The sequence below is a fragment of the Hemibagrus wyckioides genome, linkage group LG15, assembly GCF_019097595.1.
Source record: "Hemibagrus wyckioides isolate EC202008001 linkage group LG15, SWU_Hwy_1.0, whole genome shotgun sequence".
Classification (NCBI taxonomy): domain Eukaryota; kingdom Metazoa; phylum Chordata; class Actinopteri; order Siluriformes; family Bagridae; genus Hemibagrus; species Hemibagrus wyckioides.
The window spans coordinates 9,861,892-9,884,687 of NC_080724.1; the positions used below are offsets into that span (position 1 = coordinate 9,861,892).

Here is a 22,796-nt window from a genome sequence, read left to right on the forward strand (position 1 = left end):
CTTCATGCTAGCAGCTATAAACAGTCCTTCCCTTTCTAGCACCTTCTCTCGCTCTCTCTCTCTTCATTGCTTCTTTGTCAAACAACAATGAATCCATTAGTCTTTGATTATGTGAAGCGTGCAAAATACAAGTCACGACGTATTAACCGTTACCATAGAAACAGTAACGCATTAGCACGAGTGCGTTGATGTAAACACGTTGCAGCCAGAACTAAGGATTGAGTCACGCAGTAATACAAATGTAAAGCAAACCAATCTGATTTTAGATTTTATTACTTATAAGTACTTATTATATCCGTTAGCTGATTCGGGCAGATCAACAACCTTGTATTTTCGTGTTAAAAGGCATTTAGCATGTGTGCCTCATATTTATACCCCAGGGAAAGAGGACATGGTTCAGGACAAAGTTCCTAGGGAGTGAGAGTGACTGAAAAATGAAAGTATAATTATTATTTTTTAAATAATTTGTCTGAGTTTCTGTAAAATATTGCCTAAAAATCAGAATAATTCAGAGAAGATATGATTTTTCTTTTAAATGAAATACATCTAATTTTGTTAGCACAAAAATAAACTATCCTGTTTGAGGAAAAAAACTATTATTTTGTTTAATGTATTTTATAAAATCACAGAGTTGTGTGTGTGTTTTTGTTTTTTTAGGAATGGTGCCAATAATTTTGGAAGGCACTATATATATATATATATACATACATACACTATATTGCCAAAAGTATTCGCTCACCTGCCTTGACTCTCATATGAACTTAAGTGACATCCCATTCCTAATCCATAGGGTTCAATATGACGTCGGTCCACCCTTTGCAGCTATAACAGCTTCAACTCTTCTGGGAAGGCTGTCCACAAGGTTTAGGAGTGTGTTTATGGGAATTTTTGGCCATTCTTCCAGAGGCGCATTTGTGAGGTCACATACTGATGTTGGACGAGAAGGCCTGGCTCTCAGTCTCCGCTCTAATTCATCCCAAAGGTGTTCTATTGGGTTGAGGTCAGGACTCTGTGCAGGCCAGTCAAGTTCCTCCACACCAGACTCTGTCATCCATGTCTTTATGGACCTTGCTTTGTGCTCTGGTGCACAGTCATGTTGGAAGTGGAAGGGGCCAGCTCCAAACTGTTCCCACAAAGTTGGGAGCATGGAATTGTCCAAAATGTCTTGGTATGCTGAAGCATTCAGAGTTCCTTTCACTGGAACTAAGGGGCCAAGCCCAGCTCCTGAAAAACAACCCCACACCATAATCCCCCCTCCACCAAACTTTACACTTGGCACAATGCAGTCAGACAAGTATCGTTCTCCTGGCAACCGCCAAACCCAGACTCGTCCATCAGATTGCCAGATGGAGAAGCGCGATTCGTCACTCCAGAGAACGCGTCTCCACTGCTCTAGAGTCCAGTGGCGGCGTGCTTTACACCACTGCATGCGACGCTTTGCATTGCACTTGGTGATGTATGGCTTGGATGCAGCTGCTCGGCCATGGAAACCCATTCCATGAAGCTCTCTGCGCACTGTTCTTGAGCTAATCTGAAGGCCACATGAAGTTTGGAGGTCTGTAGCGATTGAGTCTGCAGAAAGTTGGCGACCTCTTCGCACTATGCGCCTCAGCATCCGCTGACCCCGCTCCGTCAGTTTACGTGGCCTACCACTTCGTGGCTGAGTTGCTGTTGTTCCCAAACACTTCCACGTTCTTATAATACAGCTGACAGTTGACTGTGGAATATTTAGGAGCGAGGAAATTTCACGACTGGATTTGTTGCACAGGTGGCATCCTATCACAGTTCCACGCTGGAATTCACTGAGCTCCTGAGAGCGACCCATTCTTTCACAAATGTTTGTAAAAACAGTCTGCATGCCTAGGTGCTTGATTTTATACACCTGTGGCCATGGAAGTGATTGGAACACCTGATTCTGATTATTTGGATGGGTGAGCGAATACTTTTGGCAATATAGTGTATGTTGGGGTGATGAGAATGATCTAATTTAATCATTTTATCTTACCCACAGGAATTTTGCAGCACATCTGATTGCACCGTCTGCTCAGCGCCTAACCACAAACACAAGGCACCACAGAGCTGCAGGCACTAAACAAGGTGAAGAGAAAGAAATAATTAGAAATAATTTCCATAGAAAATTCACAGCCATGGCCCAGTGGGTGAAAGCCCCCACTATGCCCCCCAAACCATGGCTATAATAACTGTATTTCTGAGTGTGACTTACAGACCAGAGGTTGGAGGAAGAACATGTGCCTCATGACTTCCTGTCTTCGTGTTTTTTTTTGTTCAGTGTGAACCACAGAGATGAAACAAATGCTTTCCACCAGCAAAGTGTCTCAGCGAGGCGGCTGACGAGTCAGACGGAAAAAAGGCACATGTCCGGAGGTTGCTTTAGCGTGAACTGATAAGACACACCATCAGACAGACACAAACTGGTAAGTCGTGTCTCTATCTATTGTGGCATTTTCTAGTAAAAATGTTGTTTATTGTAACATTTAGTGTCTGAATAAGGCTCGGAAATGCATGTTGTGATTATTGTACCGCCACAGATCTGATCTTATAGTCCTGACTCTATAACAGATTGTGGATTGCTTATCAGTTTATTAGTAAACAATCAGTGAAGAAAGATGAGATCTAAAAAATCTTTTAATCAAAAGTGAGACTGACTAATTTACTAATTCTGCCTTCATTTTACAGAGGAAATCTCCAAAGATGAACACCTCCAGCAACTTCACATGTGACGGCAAGTTGTCTGCCGATTTCCAGTTCTACCTCTTCCCCATCACCTACATCCTCGTGATGGTGTTCGGTCTGCTGGGGAATCTGGGCGCGCTTTACATCTTCATCTTCAAAACGGAGCAGAGGTCCCCCTCGAGTGTGTATATCCTCAGCTTGGCGGTGGTCGACACCATCTTCCTGTGCGTCCTCCCCTTCCGCATTCACTACCACCTCAACGACAACAACTGGATCTTCGGGACGGTGATGTGTCGTCTGACCGGTACGCTCTTCTTCTCCAACGTCTACATCAGCATCGCTTTCATGAGCTGCATTTGCGTGGACCGTTACCTGGCTACGGTCCATCCACACACCTACCTGCGTCTGCGCAACACGCGCTGCGCTGTAATCGTGTCTGCGTGCATGTGGATATTTGGAGGAACGGTCATTTTAACCTTCATTTTCACGTTCCCTGACATGCACAACACCGAGGAGAAGACCAGCTGCTTCGAGAACTTTTCAGAGAACGAATGGAAGACAAATCTGGTTCCGTACAGCGCCTTCAGCCTGGTGTTCGGCGCTTTGCTTCCCTCCATCATCATCCTGGTGCTCTACCCGGTGGTGGCGCGTCGTATCGCGCGGATCAAGACGAGAACAGCGCGCGGTGCCCAGAGGATCATCTACACCATCCTGGCCATTACGCTCCTCTGCTTCTTACCCTACCACTTTGTGTACTTCCTGCACCTGCTGTGGAGAACTCAGGTCATCCATAACTGCCTGCTAGCTGATGTGATCTACAAAGCGAGGCGTATTACCATTGCACTGGTCAGCATGAACAGTCTGTTTGACCCTTTGCTGTATTACTTCGCCACCAGCTACTGCAAGTTGAACTGCAAATGGAAGCTGCTGAAGCCGAAGAAGAAGAGAGGCGTCTACATCATCTCGGAGAGGTTACAAGCTCATTAAAGTGAAGAAAAAAAAAAAAACACTTTCTCAGAATCAACATAGAAATGGAGGTCTATGTGAGTCATACTGATAAAGGAAGGACCTTAATCTAATTTAAATGACCACAACACACACACAACCTGGTGGTTTAAGGAAAAATGAATTACACAATCTTTGTACATAAGTATATATATAAAGCAAACAAAAGACTTTTTTTTTCCTCATACACCGTCAGTAGAGAGCTTGTTGTTATAAGCTGAAAGAGTGAGTGGGTGAGGGAAGGAAAGGAAAATGTACTAAGAGCAACATTACCACTAAGATAAAAATAGTTGTAGGGTTAAATGGCATAGTTTTGGTTAGACATGTTGCGTTCATCACCACAGTGTAATTTCTAGTCATAAAAACCACTGAGCGGTAGAAGTATAACATGTTTACAACAAGGACACAAAGGGTTTAAAGGATGTATTCGTGTTTTATATCAAGTGGCGCAAGGAGGCTGCTCGAGCGTGCTTCATGTCTAGGGGAAGGGTTATGAAATGAAATGATTTTGAGTCCAAGCCTGAGACAATAAGAGAAGGGATGATAATCACTGGAGTAAGGAGCTTGACTGGGTAGATGGTAGCAGACGGAAAAGAGTTTTAAATCAGTAATACACCGAGGCAGCCATCCCATCACATGTTGTGAAGAAGCAACGAAACTGTGACGCAATGAAAAACTCGCTGAAGGTTAGTACTCCATCATGGATGCTGTGTATAAAATGAAGCGGAATTCTGTTTTATCTAGAAACTTTCATTCATTCGATTGTTGGTTGGTGCAAAAGAAACATGTCAATGTACTGTATGCTGTTTCTGCTGCCATAGTTACCACAGGAAACCATAACTATCCATGATATAGAAAACTAAAAGCCCTGTAGGAAGTGAAAAATAAAACTGTAATGTAAAATGTACTGTATGCCGTTTCTGTTGCCATAGTTACCACAAAAAAAACCCCTAGCTATATACATTATATATATAATATAATATAGAAAGTGTGCTGTGAATTGAATAGATTTCCTGTAGAGTGTAATACATAATTACTGGAACATTTTATACCAATGATATTAGTAGGTGTGTAAATATACAGATATACAAAGGTTTACTGTGCACACACACACACACACACACACACACAGTACTCTTTCAGATCCTAAAATTAACCTGCACAGTGTAAAGTGTCTTGTAATGTAGAGAGTAATGTACATACTTATGCTTCTGTGAAATAACACATTGTGGGGAAGTGAGATTTCTTATTTTGTTTTATTTATTATTTCCTTTTTTACAAAGCGCTTATTAATCCGTTCGGAACAACAGTAGAAGACACTCACAATCCTGAGGGAAGGCCTTTCTTCAGCAGATTCGAAAGAAAACTGCCGAGCTCTTCGTCCTAAAAATAAATAAATAAAAATTAAAAATGAAAGAAAAAATATTTAAAAAAAAAAAAAAATCTGAAAATCTGCCATGTCGGTGGCAAAATAATTATATTATTATTAAAAAATATAAAGTATGACATATTACATTTTTTAATATATTCATTAAGTAGATTTATTATATAACATGTATATAAAGTTTATTTTTTAAGATAATGTTAATTAAAATTCTCTTCCAAGCATCTTGCGTTCTGTTCTAATCACAAATAATAAAAAATGTTATAGATGTTTATGCAGAATTTTTAATAGTTTAATAAGTTTAATAAGCTATTGTGTCTCCATGAAAATGTTTTTTTTTTTTTTTAAAAGATTTTTACTCCTACATTTTTGGCTTTAGCCCTAACAAATGATTGTTTGACTGGCCTGCAGTTGCATTTGCAGCTAAATAAAGAGACATGAGTGTGTACCAGTGCTGATATTTGTGGTGTTTGAGTGATGTGTTTTTATAAAGCTGGGCATAAACTCAGGCTTAGTGTTAAACAGTTTGTTACGTGTTTACGCTGTAAATTCCCCTTGGGTCAAGGGTCACACTCGAGATGTACCGACGTGGAACATTTGCGCTTGTTATGTTTCTCTCTCTCTCCCTCTAACACACACACACACTCACAAAATATGAAATATGAATATCTAGTATTTGTGTTGTGAAACAAATAAAAACATGAAACAAGTCATTTTTAATAAAAAATTAATCAATTTCCTACTTAAAAAACGGAAACAAGCCGCTTTCTTTCTCTCCCGTTCTCTCCACACTGACCTTTCTCATCAGCAATATTTTTCAGCCTGACATGCTGGGTTTTTTTTTCTCCCCCACACCACTCTGTATACTGCAGAGACTGAAAAGTGTGAAAATCTCAGGACATCAGTAGTTTCTGAATTACTCACATCTGATCTAAAATTAACAACCATGTCACAGATTTCAGATTTTCTCCGGTGTCACGCTGACCTGAAAATCTGAACCTACAGGATTTTATGCTCCGTTCCTCTGCCACACGAATTGGATAACTGTATATGAATGAGCAGCTGGGCCAGTGTTCCTAATAAAGTGGCTGGTGAGCGTATAGTGGAAGAAAGGTTTGCGTCTCCTTTTCCGACTGCGATGGAAATATTCCTTAATAAAGTGTCCGCTGTACGCGTGCCTTCATAGGTCCCTCTTTCACATCAACATCTGAAGTTCCCTACTTGTAACGTTTAATTCACTTCCTTTTTCAGATCAATTCTGTAGACCACAAAAATCAAGGCAAGATTTTTTTTTTTTTTTGCAGGACACGAGTTAACTTTATAAAATTACAATCATCTTTGTTACACCGTATATCAGATTTTGGTACAGTTTGATCGGAGTTCACCTATACAGATGTGTCTGAGTATACCTTTTGTTATGTGTATGATCGCGTGTGTCAATGCTTCTGACTGATTTACCTGGTAGCTCCAGGACAGCAGGATGACTTTAAGATTGGGGTCGTCGGTGGACGAAGACACTTTGAGAACGATGGACTCGACGATGACCGTGCCGTCCGGATGGTGCTGCACGGTGTAACCTCGGAGCAAGCTGAAAATGTGCAGGGACAAAGGGTTACGATTAGGGTGAGGGAGAAAACCCGCAAAAAATCCACAAAACAAACACACTGTACTTCAACACTATGTAGTGACATTTAAACACTGGAAAGGCATCGCACCATGTGGGAGGAAATGAGTCACCGACTAAACCACTACGTTTTCATTTAGTGATGGAAAAAAGCCCCCTCTGTTTAAGTGCTAAAAAACAATTTTACGCACAGTTCCAACTACACAACACAATCCACTGGTATCTGTGTGTGTGTGTGGTGCAGTCCGAATGAATGTCATTGTTTCACTGCTTTTCCAAGTTACAATGATCAAGTTACTTATTCCAAGGTGTAGGAAAAGCGGCTCGGAATAAAGTGCGTACAGTTTATAGCACATTCTCCGTCTAATACACGTCACCCCGTGGTCCACACTTTGTAGTGCTTCAGTCTGCATTTAGACTGAATTCACCTGACAAGTGGCAAGTGGATTTAAATGAATGACACAAGAATTAAATATGGAAGAAAGTGGGTGAATGCTTTTTTTTTTTTTTTTTTTATATATATATAAGAATATATTTCTTATATTTTGATTTAGATATTAGATTTTAGATATTAAACTATACTGAACTGTACATTTTGTGTGACATGAAATAGCAGCTGTGTGGATTTCAGGTCAGTTTTTCAAGGGGGTGAATACTTATGCAACACACTGTCATTACTAATTAAGTAATAATATTAATATTATTATTATAGCCTATTAAAGGATTCACTAATTATGAGCACATAGTGAACAAACCGATTGAAACGCTGGTTTTGTGAGTGTGTGTGTGTGTGTTTGTGTGACCTCTTGAGATGGCTGTAGATGCGGGCGAGTGTGTCTGCATCGCTGTGAGGGTCCTGCAGGTGCACACGGCAAGTAAAACGCAGTTGGTGTTCAGAAAGTCCCAACTCCTTTAATGCCTGTTCTGGGGAAACCAGCCTCAGATTCTATATATACACACAAACACACACACAAACACACACACAAACACACACGGAACGAAAAAAAGAGGCCACTTTAAACATCAATAATCAGAAAGAAAAATATAGCAAAGTCACTAGGTAAAGAAATAATAATAATAATAATAATAATAATAAATTAAATACAAAAAATAAAAATAATAATCTTATTTACGTTGTCCTTCATGATCAGAGTCCCATGCATGGTGCGCGGCTTCTTAGGGTCGGGTAAAGGACCTGATGTGGGTGGGGAAAAAATTGTGAGTGTTTGATACTATTAAAGCATTTCCTAGCTGATTATGTTTAAAACGAGACTTGAAGACGGCGAGACATATAAACGGCGAGACTATAAACCACCTCAGGTTCAGTTCAATTACACTGAAGCCCAGACATGCTGCAGTAAAGCTGGTCTCCTATTTATAAAATTCAGCACACATTCAAACTGCCTTTGCTTAAAGCATGAAAAGAAAGCTTAGGAGGTTGGACTTGAATCGTAGTGTTAATGGACATTTCTTAAAGTGTGCCTCCTTAAAAATGCACGTTTTTAGACTGTCTATATCAGACCTGGGCATTTTACTGCCCGTGGGCCACATCCAACCCACTGACTACCCTTGACCGGCCCCGTGTATATATATGTATAGATACACACATACACTTATAAGCAATAAGTATATATTAAACATATTATATATATATATATTCCGGCCCTCTAAAACCATTCAAATTTCTCATGTGGCCCTTTTGGAAAAATAATTACCCACCCCTGGTCTATATAGTCTGTTTAAAAGCACAAGACTAGAGCTGTCACCACATCTAGCCTAGAGTCCAGTGTATGGCCCTTTAGAGCTGCTGGTGTTTCTTGTGGAGTGAAGTTACTGTTACTTTGGAAGTATGATGGCTTGGCTATTAGTGCTGGAGCGTGTTAACTCATGGTGATTAGTTAGTATTGGTAAGCGTGTTAAGTAAACACCTCCCAGGGCGATCTCCCTCTTCAGCAGGTTGAGTGAGATGTCCACCGGTACGCTCGGGTTGGTCGTCACGGTGGTGGTCTCTCCGTTAGCCGGCATGAAGCAGCTGATATCTGCGGTGAGAGAAACAGGACATTGGATGAGACTGAAGTCAAAATGAAAGCTTGTGCTCTGAAAGCTTTGGGCTCTGGTGTTAAACAAAAAGACCTTTACCAAAAATGACTAATATGAGACAAAGGTTTTTTTCATTCCTCCAGTATAACCTCAGATGTGGTCAAATGCAGCGTCAAATATTTATTGTACACTTTTCTGGCCACAAGCTTCAGAATCTTGATTCTATCTCCTCCAAAAAGGCTCACTTTGTCACTGGATTAAAAAGAAGAAACACGCATCCTGTCTTATGAGAATATCTCAGTCTCATTTGTTTGCCAGTGGGTTAAGCGAAAAGTTTTGTGGTCGATGAATGGCCCCTTTCTTAAAAAGTAGGAAGTTTTCGACATATGAAAAATGTACATGTATATCCCGTGTAAACATATACCACTAAGTCATTTCACTGGGTTCCAGTAATGGCTAACGATTCACAGTAGGGCTGCAGCTATCGATTATTTTAGTAATCGAGTATTCTACCGATTATTACATCACACTGTACAGAGTTTTCTGTCTGCTTTAGTTTGAAATGATCCCAAACTTTGAAAACTTTCTGCCGTTTTCTTTGGCCTGAATCTTCTCTGTGTGTAGTTACAGTAAATGGACCTAACAAAGCTTCGAGGCAACTAATTTGCCTCGATGATTTTTTGTATTCGAATTACTCGAGGAATCGTTTCATCCCTAATTCACAGTATTTCATATTTTAGCTTAATATAGTAAACTGTAATAGTCATGTTGTTTTAGGTTGAAGTGTATAAATCGGGTGTGTACAATTGTGAGGTTGTGTTATAGAACTGAGTGTGTGCTGCACGCACTGAACTCCTGCTCGATCTTGTCCTTGAGGAACTCCATCTTCTTGGCCTCGCCATGAACCAGCAGGATGTTGCTAGGTTCGGCCATGCGGATCAGCTGCATGATGCCTTTAGCATCGGCGTGGGCACTGAACGACATGTACTCCACCTGCAGCTTTACCTCCAGCTGTCACACACACACACACACACACACACACACAGAGAGCAATAAGAGCATACTAAAAATATCTGTTTATTCATGAAAAATTGTATGTACACTAATATGTCTTTAGCATGTGCACCTGTGGCAGATGATCTGTGATATGTATGATCAGATGCTCTGTGTGTGTGTGTGTGTGTGTGTGTGTGTGTGTGTGTTAAAGCCATGTGCTGAGGATCTATAGACAGGGTAATGAGCAAGTAAAAAGCACTCAGCTAAAGCAGGAAGCCTTACCGTGGCTCTTCCCTCCATCTCCAGCTTCTTCTGGCCGTTGAGAATCTTGTGACCGACCGTTCCCTGCACGCAGTACCCAGGCATAATGACCTGTCCAGCAAATGTTTAAAACAGACACAAAAATTTGCCTCTTCAAGCCATTTTACAGAAATGATATCGTAGATAGAAACAGAATGCAGCATGTATACATGCGAACACATTAATTAACATTAAAAATGCAACTTCATCATTGCATAAGGAATAAAACTCATAACAAGTTAGGTCCATAACAAGTTATAACTGACATGAGAGCATCTATAAGGTAATCTATAATCAGTCCCATTATCCACCAGGTTCTTTTTCCTCTCTCATGTGTATGTAATGTAAAGGAAAATAACACGACCAGCTGCATAATGGGAAACCGGGCAAACACAAACTCCTCTGTTCTTGAAAAATCTGACAACCTCGATGGTGTGAACTATACTTGTATAAAGTATGCTTGTCTAAACTGATAGAAACATTCTGAATACACAGAACTTTCCCTGTGTAAGTACTGACAGTTCAGTACATACATGCTCCATGGGCTGAGAAAAAAGATAGAGATAAAGGATTCTTCAAAACCTCCACAAAACCACAGCACCTTCGCTATAATCCCTCACCATGTTCTTTTCATTGCCGGCCCATTTCTTGAATATCTGTAACGACTGACCGGCGTGTAACATCCCCGGAGTCGCGAACACCACCTGGAACAAACAGATGCGTGGTTACAGATCAGCGCTCTTACATTCTTCCTTTCGTTCTATATACAGATGAGGACATATTTATTCTACATATGCCGTATCTCCATCATTCAGCATTTAAAGGCTTTGGCATGGAGGAGTTAGTGTTAAATTTATAATAGACTCGTATTTTGAGCTAATTTAGGAGTTCCAGTTGACTGTATATGACTGTAGAAAGGACATTATAAATTATTATAAACACCGGAGGGTGTGATTATAAATAATCACACTTTCTGAAGTTTATAATCATTTATAAATCACACTGTTTATAATCATTTATAATCACACTGTTTATAATCATTTATAATAACATGTTTATAATCATTTATTATCACGTTTATAGTCATTTATAGTCACACTGTCCGGTGTTTATAATAATTTATAGTCACACTGTCCGGTGTTTATAATAATTTATAATCACACTGTCCGGTGTTTATAATAATTTATAAATCACACTGTTTATAATCATTTATAAATCACACTGTTTATACTCATTTATAATCACACTGTTTATAATCATTTATAATCACACTGTTTATAATCATTTATAATCACACTGTTTATAATCATTTATAATCACACTGTTTATAATCATTTATAATCACACTGTTTATAATCATTTATAATCACACTGTTTATAATCATTTATAAATCACACTGTTTATAATCATTTATAAATCACACTGTTTATACTCATTTATAATCACACTGTTTATAATCATTTATAAATCACACTGTTTATAATCATTTATAATCACACTGTTTATAATCATTTATAATAACGTTTATAATCATTTATTATCACGTTTATAGTCATTTATAGTCACACTGTCCGGTGTTTATAATAATTTATAGTCACACTGTCCGGTGTTTATAATAATTTATAGTCACACTGTCCGGTGTTTATAATAATTTATAGTCACACTGTCCGGTGTTTATAATAATTTATAATCACACTCTCCGGTGTTTATAATAATTTATAATCACACTCTCCGGTGTTTATAATAATTTATAATCACACTGTCCGGTGTTTATAATAATTTATAATCACACTGTCCGGTGTTTATAATAATTTATAATCACACTCTCCGGTGTTTATAATAATTTATAATCACACTCTCCGGTGTTTATAATAATTTATAATCACACTCTCCGGTGTTTATAATAATTTATAATCACACTCTCCGGTGTTTATAATAATTTATAATCACACTCTCCGGTGTTTATAATAATTTATAATCACACTGTCCGGTGTTTATAATAATTTATAATCACACTCTCCTAGAGTATCATGTATTTTCAGTCAGCAGTTAAATTGCTCAGGACAAAAAGCATCAAAACAGTTGTTGATCATCCAGGTAACAACACAGAGTATTAGAAAATCAGGGTGAGAAACTTTAGAACCGCTTCATTTGTGTACATTCAGTTATTATGCAGATTCTGTATGGGGTATGTGAGTGTATGAGCATAGGAAGCGTATATTAATAAATCGTACCATGGGTCCGGGATTGTCTGCGTAGGAGCGATCGAAGGCTTTGATGTGTTTGAACTCGAACATGTTCCTCTGCACGAAGGTTTTGCGGATCTTCTGATTGGTCCACGTGATGAAGAGTTTGTAGTAGTGGTTTGCTTTCTCCGTCAGGCCCGTGGAGAAGTATATGGGCGCTTTAAGGTTCATTCTCTCCCTGGTAAAGCAAACACATGCTGCTTAGAGGGATTTGAGCTAACTCAAGAGATTTACAGCAAATTATTATGATGCTAAAAAAATTCATTATTTATATAGATAATTATACATTGTATATAATTAACAGAAATTTTAGCAAAGAGTAACAACCCAGATACACACTTTTCTTACTCATTTTTAGGGGGTTTTGTGGGGGATTCCTGTATTTAAAGGTTTTGACATTTCGAGAGTTATGAAAGAGTTGTTTGGGCATAAAGCCAGACTGCTTCTTTGCTCACCAGAACGTTTCCAGAAGGATGCACAGCTCCTGAGCTCTTCCCAAAGCAAACACCGGAATGAGGACCTGCCACATCATAAAAATCAATCAATAAACAAAGCATATAGTGAATAAACTAACCGACATGTGAGGGCTCGTGTATTTGCGCTGATGTTCTGACCTTTCCTCCTCTCTCGATGGTCTCGTGGACTTTCTTTAAGAAGTCTCTCTCTCTGCAGCGCTTCGAGTCGCGGATCGTGGTGGCGTAGGTCGACTCGGTGATCAGAATATCTGGACGACATTTGTCAATCCAGGCCGCTCTGGAGGAAAGTATTATGATGCTACATTAGGTGTGACTTATAAAGTGACTCCACTATAAGAAGAAGAAAAAAAAAAAGGACTCACCCTAAGTGTCTGTCTGGTGTCATGTTGTAATCTCCCTGCATGAAGACAAGATAAAACTTAAACATATAAACCAACTGAAACATGCCAAAGATAATATATAAACACACACACACACACATACATATATATATATATATATATATACACTATATTGCCAAAAGTACTCGCTCACCCATCCAAATAATCAGAATCAGGTGTTCCAATCACTTCCATGGCCACAGGTGTATAAAATCAAGCACCTAGGCATGCAGACTGTTTTTACAAACATTTGTGAAAGAATGGGTCGCTCTCAGGAGCTCAGTGAATTCCAGCGTGGAACTGTGATAGGATGCCACCTGTGCAACAAATCCAGTCGTGAAATTTCCTCACTCCTAAATATTCCACAGTCAACTGTCAGCTGTATTATAAGAACGTGGAAGTGTTTGGGAACAACAGCAACTCAGCCACGAAGTGGTAGGCCACGTAAACTGACGGAGCGGGGTCAGCGGATGCCGAGGCACATAGTGCGAAGAGGTCGCCAACTTTCTGCAGAGTCAATCGCTACAGACCTCCAAACTTCATGTGGCCTTCAGATTAGCTCAAGAACAGTGCGCAGAGAGCTTCATGGAATGGGTTTCCATGGCCGAGCAGCTGCATCCAAGCCATACATCACCAAGTGCAATGCAAAGCGTTGGATGCAGTGGTGTAAAGCACGCCGCCACTGGACTCTACAGCAGTGGAGACGCGTTCTCTGGAGTGATGAATCGCGCTTCTCCATCTGACAATCTGATGGACGAGTCTGGGTTTGGCGGTTGCCAGGAGAACGGTACTTGTCTGACTGCATTGTGCCAAGTGTAAAGTTTGGTGTAGGGGGGATTATGGTGTGGGGTTGTTTTTCAGGAGCTGGGCTTGGCCCCTTAGTTCCAGTGAAAGGAACTCTGAATGCTTCAGCATACCAAGACATTTTGGACAATTCCAGGCTCCCAACTTTGCCCTTTCCCCTTCCTCTTCCAACATGACTGTGCACCAGTGCACAAAGCAAGGTCCATAAAGACATGGATGACAGAGTCTGGTGTGGATGAACTTGACTGGCCTGCACAGAGTCCTGACCTCAACCCGATAGAACACCTTTGGGATGAATTAGAGCGGAGACTGAGAGCCAGGCCTTCTCGTCCAACATCAGTGTGTGACCTCACAAATGCGCTTCTCGAAGAATGGTCAAAAATTCCCATAAACACACTCCTAAACCTTGTGGACAGCCTTCCCAGAAGAGTTGAAGCTGTTATAGCTGCAAAGGGTGGACCGACGTCATATTGAACCCTATGGTTTAGGAATGGGATGTCACTTAAGTTCATATGCGAGTCAAGGCAGGTGAGCGAATACTTTTGGCAATATAGTGATATATATATATAACATTTATAGCTGTTTATTTCCATGTATATATATATTTCCACAGTTACTAACTGGCCGTACTCTGGCAGTTATGTGACTTGAAACAGATCTATATTAGTGAGTGCCATTAAATTAAAAGAAATTATTTAAACTGACAAACTCATGGGATACAAACATTTTCCAAAACACACAGAATTTCTATCAATACGACATTACTAGAGAGAATGTTCCTGGAAACGTTTTCCAAATCAATTTGCTTGTATCCGGTTTTATAAACGAAGCCCAGGGTTTGTGCCTAATGATCAAACACATAGACATTGTTTGGCGTCCCACAAGGTTCCATTTTAGGCCTCCTGTGGTTCTTTTATTTTTATATACATATCCTGTTTATATATAAAAATATAATAAAATAAATGTGATGTTCACATATATACTGATTCAGATAGAAATAAATAACAGAAGATTAGAAACCAGGAGCACAGCTCTCACCGTGTAGACGACGGACTCCGAGCCGACTTTAATTTGCACCATCGCTGCCCCGAGGACGTGTCCTGCGTAGTACGCTTTGATCTCCAGCTCATCATCCACCTATAAGAGAGAAGTTTTACATCAGTGACACTTGCGGTATTAGTAAGATGTCTGCTTCAAACACGCTGTGTGGTTTTTATTTTATTTATTTATTTTTTTTTTTAATGGTAATACAGTGTGAAGTCTCATGTAGTTCTATATCCACTATGTGTACTATTATAAATCATAAATATATTCAACAAACAGGTTAGGAAATGACATGACCCAGGCAGTACCCACCTGAACGGTCTGGTGCAGGTTCAATGGCACTACTTTCTTCATGCAATCTTTGATCATCTGTGAGGTGAAGAAGTTGGTCTCGCCCTTTTTGTCCACCGTGATCTTGCGGAAGTCCTCCAGCAGGATGGGGCAGATGGCTTTGGTGGGGTGGGTCATGTAGATCGGGCCCTCGTACCCCACCATCTCACTCATGTAGGGAAGAGCGCCGCAGTGGTCTAGATGGAAATGACTGAAGGTACCAGAAAAGAGGAGTTTAGATCTAATATAATTTCTGAGAACTGCTTTTTTTATTGTCAATACTAAACACAAACCACAGCTCTGTTAAATTTTCTATTTTTGAGGTGTATAGCAGATATGCCACATAAACACGTCATGTTTTGATACAGTGAAGTTTTTTGTGAGAAGATATTTCTCATTTTTCATGTTTTATTTCCCCCATAACAGCATAAAGCTCCCGGGTTATTCTAGGAGCACAGTTTTTAAAATGTCTTCAAAACATTAAATCTTTGATCATTAAATTCTTTTTTTAAATGTGTTAGAGAGACATAGTAATGATGTTTCTAAGTGCTCCTGGAGCAAGGTTCCTGGTTTTGTCGGCTGACGGATTTCAATCTAAACCCTCTGTGCTGGTTTTTGAATTTGTTACGCTTACATCACTCATCATGGGTACGTCACGTATGGGGCAACCATTAGGTCTGATAACAAGAGTAGAAAACATACCTTATTATAACACAGTCCAAAAAGTCTGTAAGGCGGCCATTCTGAGTGACGTAAGAAAAGTCCGGAAAACGTCTCTATTAAGGGAAAATAAGAAATCAGCCTCGGTTTAGACGTTCTGCACCGTTTGACAAATGTCTAACTTTGTGCCAACGTAAACAAAGCAAGCAAAAAAGAACAGTATTCTGCTGGTCAGTAACTCACATCATCATTATACCCCATATGCATCCCACAGTCCAGCATAATGTTCTTGCCTCCTATAGAGAGCAGAATGCAGCTGCGCCCAACATCCTGTCCAGCACCTACAAAACAAAACAATAACTCCATGCAATAACTAGAGAGAACAAATTATGACTCTTTACAGCCAATCACTGGACGTATGACTTTATTCTGCAGCGCTGCTGAAAGCTCGAATCTGATTGGTGAAAAGATGTTGATCCACTTTCTATGCCTGGACAAGGTTAAATTAGCGTGGTGTATGAGGAATAAAGCACTTGTTGCATTCACCGCCTTGTCGTTGATTATTTTTCTATTACCGCACACCCCCAAATTGTTTTATTCCTCACAATACGCACATATCGTAATGAGTGCGCATGCGCGAGCGTGCAGCAGCCTGTTTCAGTTGCTCTCCTTTTATTTCTTCCTCCTCCTTTAAGGAATTTCCACCCTGGGTTTAATAAAGTTCTTTAAATCTTGAATATTAACCTAACGTGATACTTTATAACGTTATTAAGACATTGTTCTTACCCAAAGGCGTCACTTTGATGTCCGGCATCTTAACAATTTTATATACTCTGAACAACTTTGTTTTAAAGGGCGGCAGATTTTACTAGCTATGTTAGCTAGCTGATAAAGAAACCGACGCTCACCTCAACTACATTTATAAACGAAACCTCAAACCTATTCAGGACTAAACAAAAACTAGCGATTACTTTAACAGAACATGTGTACAAAGCATCAAAACATTAATACACAAAAAAATGTCGGCGGGCATGATGTACAAATGCTGCGACCGATAAAAAACAACCCGATTGGTTAATTTAAGCACGTGACACCGAGGCGCACTTTAATTCGTGCACAACTCTCAAACCCGGAAGAACCCACAGGAGCGATTAGGATATTGTGCTTTGTTTGTATACCCATTTTCTGACAAATCCCGCCCTTTTCTCTGAATCTAGATAGTGATTGGATAGAATTCTGACAAAACAAAAAAATACACCAATCAGATGAGTGAACCTTTGACAATCCGGACGAAGAATACGGAATACGGGTGAAGAAAATGATTTTTACGCTGAAGCTAAAACCGCGATGCTGTATAGAGTAGCTACATAGCTTAGTAACTGCTCTGAATAATTTTATATAGGTATTTTTTGCTTAATTGTAAAGAATAGTGTTCAGTGCTCTGTTTTTGTGTCCTGACTCGTTCATTTCAAAGACAGGAATACTTACAGGATAACAAGAATAACTAGAAATGGCAGATTCATTCAGTCTCCAGAATGTTCTGGACAGCTTCAAGTCGTGTCTCAGTGATAATAAGGAGGTCTTTATAAAGTACTATATATCAGGATGGCGAGAGCTGGTCAGGTATGTGATTTACACTGATTTGCTTTCCCTTGTGTTTAGGTGTCATGTTATATTCAGTCTTTTCAGAGATATTCAGTTTTGGAGATGCTCTGATCCAGTCGTCTAGCCATCACAATTTGGCCCTTGTCAAATAGATCAAATCCTTACGCTTGTCCATTTGTCCTGCTTCTAACACATCAACTTTGAGGACAAAATGTTCACTTGCTATCAGAGTTATTCACTTCACCTGTCAGTGCTCATAATGTTATGCCTGATCAGTGTATGGTACTGAGCAAAAGTTGTAGAAACCTATAACAAAATTGAATAAAGTCGTTCGTTCGATTTGTCTAACTTTAGAAACTACTTTATTCTGGGAAGATTGGGTGCAGGGCAGGACTTACACTTTAGATGGGAAGTCAGTCCATGGCGGGGCACCATGAACATTCACAGATCACAAACTGAAAATATATTTGTTTATTTATCAGTTCAGTCAGAATCTATTTTCTTTTCCCCTCTTGCAGCTTTATGAACAGCCTGGGAAGTGTCTTTTCCTTCATCTCTAAGGATGCAGTCAACAAAATCCAAATCCTGGAGAACTTTCTGGTGGGTGAGAATGGGACTCACTACCTCACTGTCCAGTCCATGGTGAAGTACGAGTTGGACAACGAGCTGGTGGATCTTACCAAACGAGGCATCCACCCGGAGTCGGGCTGCCGCACGTTGCTACGTCTGCACCGTGCCCTCCGCTGGCTTCAGCTCTTTTTGGAAAGTCTGCGCACCAGCAATGAGGACAGTAAGACCTCTGTCATGTGCTCTGAGGCCTATAATGCTTCGCTAGCGCAGCACCACCCCTGGATCATCCGGAAAGCAGCTGGAGTGGCGTTTTGTGCTTTGCCATACCGCAATACGTTCTTTGAGGTGATGAATGCAGGCAGCCACCAGGAGGTGATCACACTTCTGGGTGAAGCTTTACCTATGATCTCAGAAGTCTATCAGATCACAGAGGACCTGTATGCAAAAAACAACCTGCTCGACTTACCCTAGGTGGTTCTGCACTACTTGACATACTCCATGGTCACTTTATGCTACTGTGTGTTGTATATACTCCTGCTGTTTCTTTCACTTTCCAAATACACTGGGACATGAGCATAGTTTATTAATACAAAGTTGAGAAAATGTATTCACATATTTATTATTGATTTAAAGGGATATATCAAATGTACTTGAATTACTATTCTATGAAAAATATTCAGCATAGTGATCATATACAGTGCTTTACATATATGAAATGTATGTAATATGTATCTTAATGTACTCTTAATTTTTGATGTAGGTTCATGTAGGTACACCTACATTCATGTAGGTGAATTAAGGCTCTTTTTGAAGAGTCAAATCATTTGACTCGGCTCACCAATGAGAATCGTCTCTTTCAACTGTGATTTTTCCAAACTGGACAACATTTGCACTATTAAGGGCAGACCAAATAATTTAGTGAAATTGTACTGTACCTTACTTTGCATTGCATTTTATAAAATCAATTTCAGTAATTCAAAAGTTCTTCAAAAGCACACTGACAGAAACAGTAAGCATCCCTCATATAGACATATACACAGAAGATTTATTAAGATTTATTTCCATTTATCCTGATACCCAGTTGCCTCCCCTATTAAGCTATATTAACTCTACCTCCACACAAAGAGTCAAAGACGTGACTCATTTATGCAAACAAACAGCTCAAAGTCTGAAAAATAGATGTCCATGGAACCAGTGGTTATCGAAGATCAATGGATGAATAAACGAATGAAGGTGTAATGTCATTAACCTACAACTATGACAAACAATAACAAAGAAAATCTGATATTAGCTCTCAACATTCACCGAAATGAACCGACTCAAAGAGTCGACTCAGTCGCAAATGACACATCATTTGTTCTACACAATTATTCATGTGTGAATTATTGTTCGGTATGTAAAACAGTGGTTGATGTAGATATTGATTACAATGGAAAATAAATACCACCACAGCCAGTCCCAGTCTTGTTTAATGTTCAACATCAATAGACATGAAAATGAGTGGACAGCACCACCGTTAAATAAATGACCTCACAGTAATAAGACGTGTCTATTACAAAGCATAGATTTTTTTGGGAAATCTATTTAATATAAATAAAGTTATAACTAATTATATCATCGCAGGCCAGTGTCTCGCTATAGATTTGTATTGTTTTGCAGTAGCATGTCGTCGTTCACGCGCACGTGAGCCGTTGCCAAGGAGACGTTACTGTGTTAGCAACATGAATGACGCCACCAAAAATGTCCGCGTGCGTAATTTTATCACCCAGCGACAGAATAAAGCTTAAGGTAAAGTTTTCCTCTTCCTATATATATATATATATATATATATATATATATATATATATATATATATATATATATATATATATATATATAATTATTAAGCTAAGCTAAACGCTAAAGCTATTATTATTAAGCTAAGCTAAACGCCATTAAATATCCCTTCTGCGAAAGTCGTTATCAGGCTAACTTAGCTAGCAGGTTTATTAGCTATAAAACCAGTCCAACTGTATGAAACCATTTCATTCCAGACTTTAACCTTTGCATTACGTCATGACACAAAGGAAATGGCTGACTCTGACAAATAATTAAAATATATATTTGCCCACTCAAGCTGACATTCCGAGTTCAGCATAGACAGAAACTAATAAATAATTGCGGTTTATTTGTCACTAAAGAAGTGGCTGCTCCATAATATCCTGCTTGAGAGCTTAAAGTAAACGACCTGGTCACAACTGTGACGTGGTGGTGTGACAAAAATGACGTCACACCTCTTATTCACTTATAGTCAACTTTAATACTGCGAATCATCTCCGCTTATCCATAACATCAGCTACAAACAGTCATTTCCTCCCCACCCTGTGTTTTTCTCTTTCTTGACATTAATAAGAAATGTTTCCTGAAATTAATAACAACAACGATAACATGATCATGTGACCAAGAAGCGTAAGAAACGTAAAGCACAATCCTGTGTATCCTGTAGAGTAAAAACTCACTGCCTCACTGGAGACTCCTTCCGTAAATGTTAAATCAACACTTTACAGAAAGCGTCATGTTTGTTAAACTAACCTGTCTCATAAATGTTTCACCCTCAAAAGTATGTTTAATCATTGGCATTGAAGCAATCACTGTGGTAAAAGAGAAATAAGATGAGTCAAGATGTTCAGGCACTGGAATATACACTATATTGCCAAAAGTTTTGGGACACTCCTCCAAATCATTGAATTCAGGGGTTTTTCTCGGCCCCTTAGTTCCAGTGAAAGGAACTCTTAATGCTTCAGCATACCAAGACATTTTGGACAATTCCATGCTCTCAACATTGTGGGAACAGTTTGGGGATGACCCCTTCATGTTCCAACATGACTGCACACCAGTGCACAAAGCAAGGTCCATAAAGACATGGATGAGTGAGTTCATGACCTCAACCTGACAGAACACCTTTGGGATGAATTAGAGCAGAGACTGCGAGCCAGACCAAAACTGGGATATCTGCCTTTACATGCACGTGAATGTAATATGGATTTGGCCCACCCTTTGCAGCTATAACAGCTTCAACTCTTCTTGGAAGGCTTTCCACAAGGTTTAGGAGTGTGTTTATGGGATTTTCTGACCATTCCACTGGAAGTGTATTTGTGAGGTCAGACACTGATGTTGGAGGAGAAGGTCTGTCTCTCAGAATCAGCTCTAATTCATCCCAAAGGTGTTCTATCAGGTTGAGGTCAGGACTCTGTACAGGCCAGTCAAGTTCCTCCACACCAAACTCACTCATCCATGTCTTTATGGACTTTGCTTTGTGCACTGGTGCGCAGTCATGCTGGAACAGGAAGGGGTCATCCCCAAACTGTTCCCACAAAGTTAGGAGCATAAAATTGTCCAAAATGTCTTGGTATGCTGAAGCATTAAAAGTTCCTTTCACTGGAACTAAGGGGCCGAGCCCAACCCCCGAATTTAATGATTTGGAGGAGTGTCCCAAAACTTTTGGCAATATAATGTAGTTGTCTTTGGCGTGGGACCAAATCATCAAGCATCACTGATTATTTTCTTATAACTGCATGCTCTCAAGTGTTTAATACCTTACTGATAGTTACTCTTACAGTAACACCAGTGTTTTAGTGTTTAACTTAGTGTTTTTTCAATAAAGTGCTGTTTCATTTTCAAGCAGGAAACATGGATGTGATAAGACCAAAATCCGCCAAAGGACGCACCAGACCTAAAGTTACAGAGGCACATACTGCAGATGATGGGCTTCTACATGAGGCACGTCCGTTTTCCCCCCACCCTCCTTCTTATCCTCCTCGTCCTCCACCCACACCAAACCACAGGTTCGACTCATCTCCATCCCCCCGAGCTTTCTTCAGGCACAATAATATGAGCTCAGCAGGTGAAACAGCCCTCAACATCCCAGTGATGTCGCTAAACAAATACAAAGTCCTTCCGTCTATTGAGAAGAGATCAGAAGAGGCATCCCGTGCAGACATAGAGGAAAAGTCCATGAGATCAAGGCTCCATACCCAACATTTCAGTGATCAGGAGATTGAGTGGGCATCTAGCGGAACGGTCAGGGCCTCGTCTCGGTACCAGGAGGGTGAGACAGGTGGCTCAGGGATTCTGCTTGCTCTCAGGACTCCATGTGGTCAGAGGCTGAAGTGCCAGTTCCAACCCACAGACACACTCCGGGATGTCATCGCTACAGCGGAGGATATATCCGGAAAACGGTACAAGCACGTTCTGATTGAGACCATGGAGGTTCCTCGGAGGAGCTTCTCCAATCTGAACATGACTCTCTCTCAGTGTGGCATCATTAATAAATCGGTCTTATGCATCAGCCTCAAAGACGGTCCTTAACATTTCAAAATGGCTCCTATAAACAATTAGTCTTTATTAATAAATAGTTGAGAATATCAGTTTTATGCACCGTTTTGAAGAGCTTTGCTTGCTCTACATCATATCATCTCCTTACAATGTCAAATTGCATAAGGATCAAAAGTGTTTTATTTTTACAGCATAGTAGCTTTCAGTTATTTATTAAAACAGTTCTAAATTTTTATGTTGTCTCCTATTTGTGTGAGGTGAACATGCTTCATCCTGAGAACAAAGCCACACTGCCATTAAATTCTCAAATCTCTGCAGAACAG

At 39.8% G+C, this 22,796-nt stretch overlaps 4 protein-coding genes across 5 annotated transcripts; 3 read left to right on the top strand and 1 right to left on the bottom strand.

The window, feature by feature from the left end:
* Nucleotides 1-2,277: 2,277 nt before the first annotated feature.
* Nucleotides 2,278-4,819, top strand: LOC131366068 (lysophosphatidic acid receptor 6). The gene is made up of 2 exons (XM_058410221.1): nucleotides 2,278-2,435; nucleotides 2,698-4,819. The coding sequence occupies exon 2, from the start codon at nucleotides 2,713-2,715 to the stop codon at nucleotides 3,679-3,681; it is 969 nt and encodes a 322-aa protein (XP_058266204.1). The 5' UTR covers nucleotides 2,278-2,435; nucleotides 2,698-2,712; the 3' UTR covers nucleotides 3,682-4,819.
* Nucleotides 4,820-4,941: 122 nt separating this feature from the next.
* Nucleotides 4,942-17,026, bottom strand: ints11 (integrator complex subunit 11). The gene is made up of 17 exons (XM_058410220.1): nucleotides 16,771-17,026; nucleotides 16,228-16,325; nucleotides 16,027-16,100; nucleotides 15,307-15,535; nucleotides 14,989-15,087; nucleotides 13,129-13,163; nucleotides 12,905-13,043; nucleotides 12,746-12,810; nucleotides 12,279-12,468; nucleotides 10,664-10,747; nucleotides 10,026-10,115; nucleotides 9,596-9,758; nucleotides 8,636-8,746; nucleotides 7,841-7,902; nucleotides 7,511-7,653; nucleotides 6,542-6,671; nucleotides 4,942-5,082 (listed from the first exon to the last, which is right to left on the bottom strand). Exons 1-17 carry the CDS (start codon nucleotides 16,796-16,798, stop codon nucleotides 5,020-5,022), a joined length of 1,803 nt encoding a protein of 600 aa, XP_058266203.1. The 5' UTR covers nucleotides 16,799-17,026; the 3' UTR covers nucleotides 4,942-5,019.
* Nucleotides 17,027-17,283: 257 nt separating this feature from the next.
* Nucleotides 17,284-19,615, top strand: cptp (ceramide-1-phosphate transfer protein). Its single transcript, XM_058410222.1, has 2 exons — nucleotides 17,284-17,607; nucleotides 18,108-19,615. The coding sequence occupies exons 1-2, from the start codon at nucleotides 17,495-17,497 to the stop codon at nucleotides 18,628-18,630; spliced, it is 636 nt and encodes a 211-aa protein (XP_058266205.1). The 5' UTR covers nucleotides 17,284-17,494; the 3' UTR covers nucleotides 18,631-19,615.
* A 231-nt stretch (nucleotides 19,616-19,846) lies between these two features.
* On the top strand, nucleotides 19,847-22,679 carry ubxn10 (UBX domain protein 10). 2 transcript variants are annotated; one of them, XM_058410356.1, is made up of 2 exons: nucleotides 19,847-19,947; nucleotides 21,821-22,679. In XM_058410356.1, exon 2 carries the CDS (start codon nucleotides 21,829-21,831, stop codon nucleotides 22,504-22,506), a length of 678 nt encoding a protein of 225 aa, XP_058266339.1. In that variant the 5' UTR covers nucleotides 19,847-19,947; nucleotides 21,821-21,828; the 3' UTR covers nucleotides 22,507-22,679. The 2 variants fall into 2 exon arrangements, with proteins under 2 accessions (XP_058266339.1, XP_058266340.1); XM_058410357.1 differs by having other exon boundaries at nucleotides 19,859-19,947; nucleotides 21,824-22,679.
* Nucleotides 22,680-22,796: the final 117 nt, after the last annotated feature.